Below are 5,910 nucleotides of genomic sequence, written 5' to 3'. Positions count from 1 at the left end.
GTCTCTGCTGCCCCCCACAGTACACACTCCACCCGGGCTCACAGCAGCCACAGTGATCAGGCCTCTTTACTATATAGACATATGAGGTTCCATTTTCTCGACTGAATAATTATTAGAACACATGACATAGACTTGGATTAGTATTTAGTGCTTCTTCATACATATCGCTCAAATTACACGTTGCTAGCACAGCATTAATCATTCCAGTCATATTTCTTCTGACTTCACATGTGGATGGTTGTTTCCTGCCATCTGCTGGAGAATTATATGAAACACAGTCCTCTCACAAAACATCAGCTTTTTTTTAGAAATACTGCGGTCAAATAAAAATACTGATAAACCAATAAATAGATAAATAACCACAAATGATAAATAATGAATACAAGAGAAACAAAACCAAATAAATAAAACTCTCTAATAAGAAATAGCCTACAACTAAACACATGAATAGAGTAATCAATACAACAAAATCAATACAACTCCCAGAATTACGAAATGATTATTGTTTATACCAGTTATTTTTGTAAAAAGAAAGCAGTAAAGTTGGCAGATAGTTTCATTAATGATCAATTGACAAACTAACTTAATGTTTTTAATTTTTCATCCACCTGTCAAGCGGTCACTTCCTGTATGTGCTATGAAGCTTTAAGTTTAAACAAGCCCAAACAGGTTCACAATAGACGTTGGCAGTGGTCAATGTAGGAGGAGCTGAAACTAAATATTAACAAATAAATAGCCTAAATAAGGAACATAATTCAGAACTTTGGACACAACATTGGAGATGAAACTACCAGGAGGCAGAACCAGCCCAATTTCAAAGGAAAGGCACCTTTGGCTAGCTTGATCGATTGATAGTCTGAGCTTCCAGCAGTCGTAAAGTAAAGTCAAACTTTTATGTGTTTGCAGTCTTGTTGTGTGCATGACTACTGAGTTAACCTTTCCAACCAAACACTGCCTGTATGCTGCCCTGGTGTCTGGTACAGTTCAACTCCTGTCCATCAGGCTGCATGTAGTTCTGATGCAAAGTTCTCACAGCCATTGCTTCTAGAACATGATGTCATGTTGTTATGATTCCATACCCTGTTCCAAACTGACAAAATGTTTCACTACAAAACTAGATTATGCTTCGGAGAGAATTCAGTAACTCAACATACTGTGGTCGTCACAACGTTCATGATGAATAAAAGGTTCATGGAGAGCCGTGGTTACACATTCAGGAGCAACCTGGGAGAAGGCATGTTTGGCAAAGTTGCGAGTGCCTACTCAACCCGCCTGAGGAAAAAGGTTGCCATAAAGGTTATAGACACAAAAAAGGTGCCTTCCAGTTACGTGGAAACGTTTCTGTGTCGGGAAATGGAGATCATCAGGACTTTGAACCATCCCAACATTGTCAAGACTCTTGAAATCTTCAAATGGCACACAAACAAGGTAATATATATATATATATTTCTTTACTTATAATAGTTGAACCCAAAATTGAATGTACCGTACCATCTTGAGTTTTGTTTGTTTTTATACATCCCTAGACGATGTTTAGATATGATAGATATGATATGTCTTAGACTTTACTTGCAGTCAGAAAATACTGATCATACGTGTCTTACAGTATCATACAATTGCTAAGAACCTCATACAGTCCTGTTGCTTTACCATTTCAGAAACTTTCAGAATTTATGATCTGCTATGCTGCTTTAGAGCAGTTCTCTGGCTAAAGTTATGGCAATTATAATATGCTGTGTAACCCATAACTCTGACACTTTGGCATGGAGGTATTAAGCATAATGAATGCTAAACGTATAATACAATATGTTCACCACTTCTAAAACATAAAAGATCGTGTTCTAAGTTGCCATACATGATTTTAACATGGATACGTTGTATAAAGCCTTAAAAATATATTACAATATCTTATGAATATGTTTATAACATATTATAGACATGGTCTTCATATAAAGGGTTACCAAATATCTTAATTTGAAGGCAAACCAATATTACCACCAATATTATATGTAAAGAGTTTGGTTCATTTCAAAACACATTTAGTTGCCTTAGGTTCAAGATGATATAACTGTTCATATGATATTGGCTGTGTGTGTGCTTTTTGGAATTATGCTAAGGTGTTAATAAGGGAATATAACATATGATAGCCCTTCCACAGGAGCAGGACATTTTGTTAAATTACTTATATTGACCCTAAAAACTATTTAGTTTATGTTCCCCATTAATGTGATATCTGGTTTGGCCCAAGGACTATTTATATTGTAACATGTTCAAATCATTCACAAAAACAAGTCAGTTATTAAATACAAAGAGAAAAAAAGTAATTATCAAGTTAACATTCAAGCGGTTATTGGAATTGATTCAGCGGAGCGATTGGTTCACCATCATTGACTTAAATGTTCATATTTAAAGGTTGAGGTTGCTTCGAAACACAGAATATACTTGCGTTTCACCTTTCATGCCCTGGCCCGTGCACGGCCAGCTGTGGTGGGGACATGGTGCTTGAGCTGCTGCATGTTTGAGCTGCTCCATCACATTCGTCCCCTGTTAGAGAGTGAGGCGCTAGCATTTGTCAGATATTGTGGTAGCCTCAGATCGCTGCTCGGCATAGGAAGAAATTAATCGGATGACCCCAGGCCTGGGCTCTGTCCAATGAAGTGGGTGCAATAGGCGCACTACCCAGTACGGGCCATCGGCTTGGTGTATGCCGTTTTTCCTGCCACGATTTCAGCAACAGACTGGTCTTTGGTGACCCTCTCTTGAAGCGGTTCTTGCATGGGGTCGGGACACAGTGCCCGGTAATGCATGCCTCCTTCCTGCAGTGACCCTGCAGTGCCACTGGGGCATATAGCTTTGGTTTAGAGTCCCTTTGAGCCTCTGGAGCGCTCTTCTCTGAAGGCTGTTCAAGACAGCATTGCTATACTCGCACTGACTTCACAACCACACAACTAGGTGGAGATGTAATATTTTTCCTTTGTAAAATGCTAAGTTGATGTAGTAATTATGATATACGATTTGTAAATGTGTGGGTGCAGATAAAGATACAGATTAATAGACACAAATCACTCTGCATTCATTTGTGAATTATGTTTTAAGAATAACGTAACTTGACATTTGTTTGTGGAGACTGTTCAATCAATTTGGCTTTTTCAATCAACACCATCAATTTGGAAGATTTGTTGGGTATTTGTATGGTTTGGTATGATTTGTATGCAATGGTAGAATAAGAGGAAGTCCAGTAGATGGCTGCTGTTGCTTATACAATAATCTACAGCCATGCTAGCAGCTCTGTGAGGCTGTGCTTGGCACAGCAATGCTTTGAGCTAAATGCTAACATTAATGTCAACCTGCCAGTGGAGAGAGGAAGTCAGTACATCACCAAAATCCGTAGTATTCATCCTCTGGAAACCATGAATGTCTCTACAAAATGTCATGGCAATCCAACTGATAGTTTCAGTCTGAACCAAAGTGGAGGTCAAACCAAGAGACATTGCCATCTCTAGGGCCACACGACAAGGATGGCTAAAACTGCTACAGTTTGTGTTGTTGGGTCCGATTCTATTTTTCTTTTTTACATCCATTGGACATTTCAATTTTACCATGTACTGTGGGTCAGAAGTCAAGCGGGTTGTCTTTCATGGACTTAACCCCAAACGTTAGCAGGTGGCACTAGGCAAACTAGAAAGGTGCTTCAGTAGACTCGACTACTGTAACGGTGTGTTTACAGGTCTCTGTAAAAGGTCAGTCAGAACGCTGCAGCTCGAGTCCTCACTAAGATCAAGAACGTGGATCACATCACTCCAGTTCTGAGGTCTTTGCACTGGCTTCCTGTCCAACAAAGAATTGACTTTAAAATCCTGCTGTTGGTTTATAAAGCACTGAATGGTTTAGGGCCAAAACACATCTCTGATCTGCTGCTACCTTATGAACCATCCCGACCCCTTAGGTCGTCTGGGACCGGTCTACTTTCTGTTCCTTGAGTCAGAACTAAACATGGAGAAGCAGCGTTCGGTTTTTCTGCTCCACATATCTGGAACAAAGTCCCAGAAAGCTGCAGGTCTGCTGAGACCCTCAGCTCCTTTAAATCAAGATTGAAGACTTTTCTGTTTGCTGCTGCCTTTAATTGAACCAGATTCAAGGATATGAATCAATTTCTGCATTTTACTGCTGTATTTTATTTCTTACACTGCTTTTTAGTGTTTTAATGACTGTTTTTAATGTTTCTTAATTGTTTTTAAATCTCCTTTTTTGCCTTGTGTTTTGATGCTTTTAATAGTTTTATGTGTTGTTGAAATGTGCTATACAAATAAACTTGCCTTACAAGTACAAGTCCACTTACCATTCACCATCTACTTTTGTGTCTCTAGGTCTATGTGGTGATGGAGTTCTGTGTGAAAGGAGACCTCATGAAGCATATCAGAGTCAAGGGGGCCTTAACTGAAAATTCAGGCTGTAGGCTTTTCACACAGCTGTGCAATGCGCTCCAATATCTTCACAACAGTGACGTGGCCCACAGAGACCTTAAATGTGAAAACATGCTGCTGGACACACATTTTAACCTCAAACTGTGTGACTTTGGGTTCAGCAAGAGGCTCACTTACGCAGACGGGCGGATGATGCTGAGCAAAACCTTCTGTGGCACCTCGTCCTATGCAGCACCTGAGATTGTGAGAAGTTTACCGTACAACCCCAAAGTGTCTGATGTGTGGAGTATGGGTGTTGTGCTGTATATGATGCTCCATGCTTCAAAGCCCTTTGATGCCACCAACATAAGGAGCATGTTGAGAATGCAAATTCAGCATGATATCAAATTCCCCAACATTCCTTCTGTTTCGTCTGAGGCAAAAGACCTCATCCAAAGGATTTTGCACCCTGTTGTGGAGCACCGGATTACAATCACCGACATATTGCAGAGTTCCTGGATGTTGCGGGAAGGGAAAATAGAGGACAGTGAGGAGGCCCTCACATCAAACGCCGGTTCTGGAAAGAAAGGACCCCCAGATGAAAAGGCCAAAGAGGAAGAGAAACTTCCAAAAGCCAATTCAGAACCAGGGGAGGAACCATCATCTGCTGCCCCAAGACACTGACATTAGAGGCTAACAAAACGTAAATAAATACATTCATTAACACCGTTTTTGTGTTTTTGAAGCAACCAGTAGCAAAGTGTTTGAGTTTCCTCAATTGCATGTGTGACGATCCTCAGACTTAACAGCTTAAGGTTTGAATTCATGAAAATGCTCAGTTGTGTGTGTTTATGGACATGGGTATGGACCGGGTTATGAGGCTTATCCCTGTTTTGACCATATTCTGGATTTAATGTTTATATGGAGCATTTATTCATGGACAAACTAAAATCTACACTGCACATTTACTGTCACCTGACAACAAAATGACTGCCAATTTCTTCTCTGATCCGATCGACACCATCTGTCAGCTCTGTGCATCCACTGCCACTCGCTCGCTACACATACATTACATAGTGAGCTATACCTGAAAGGAGCTATGCTACTCTCAAAAGTCATCTGAGGCAAATTTGTGATTTTGGGCTATACAAAATAAATTGAATTGAATTAAAACAATGTCCTCCACTTTGAATGTACTGTAACTTTTTAAACATACTATTCCATTACTTTTTTTACCTTTTAACATACTATGCTCTGCCATATTTACCATACTATACTATGTCACTTCATGACTTCTTTTACATTTTAAGGTAAGACTGTTTTGACAAACAATAATGTGACTTTTTACGAGATACTATACTCTGACTTTTTTTACATAAAATACTATTACTTTTAGACATACTATACTATGAATTTTAATGAGTTTTTGACATGACTTTATGACACAATAAAATATTGTTTTTTTATGATTTTTTATGGAATCCTGTACAATTACTTTTTATGACGT

General features: G+C 39.2%; 1 protein-coding gene across 1 annotated transcript; it reads left to right on the top strand.

Moving 5' to 3' along the window:
- The first annotated feature begins 1,176 nt into the window (after positions 1–1,176).
- On the top strand, positions 1,177–5,087 carry tssk6 (testis-specific serine kinase 6). The gene is made up of 2 exons (XM_076110278.1): positions 1,177–1,428; positions 4,368–5,087. The coding sequence occupies exons 1-2, from the start codon at positions 1,177–1,179 to the stop codon at positions 5,085–5,087; spliced, it is 972 nt and encodes a 323-aa protein (XP_075966393.1).
- Positions 5,088–5,910: the final 823 nt, after the last annotated feature.

This window comes from Anarhichas minor, unplaced genomic scaffold (assembly GCF_050575085.1).
Source record: "Anarhichas minor isolate MPS153535 unplaced genomic scaffold, ASM5057508v1 ptg000042l, whole genome shotgun sequence".
NCBI lineage: Eukaryota > Metazoa > Chordata > Actinopteri > Perciformes > Anarhichadidae > Anarhichas > Anarhichas minor.
Note: the sequence above shows the minus strand (reverse complement) of the source record. Positions and strands in the feature narration are given on the sequence as shown.

Bases quoted from the DNA above. Each gene is read 5' to 3' on its own strand.
- tssk6 (XM_076110278.1), top strand. From the start codon at position 1,177: ATGAATAAAAGGTTCATGGAGAGCCGTGGTTACACATTCAGGAGCAAC. The intron at 1,429-4,367 runs GTAATATATATA...TTGTGTCTCTAG, and splicing joins TCAAATGGCACACAAACAAG to GTCTATGTGGTGATGGAGTT.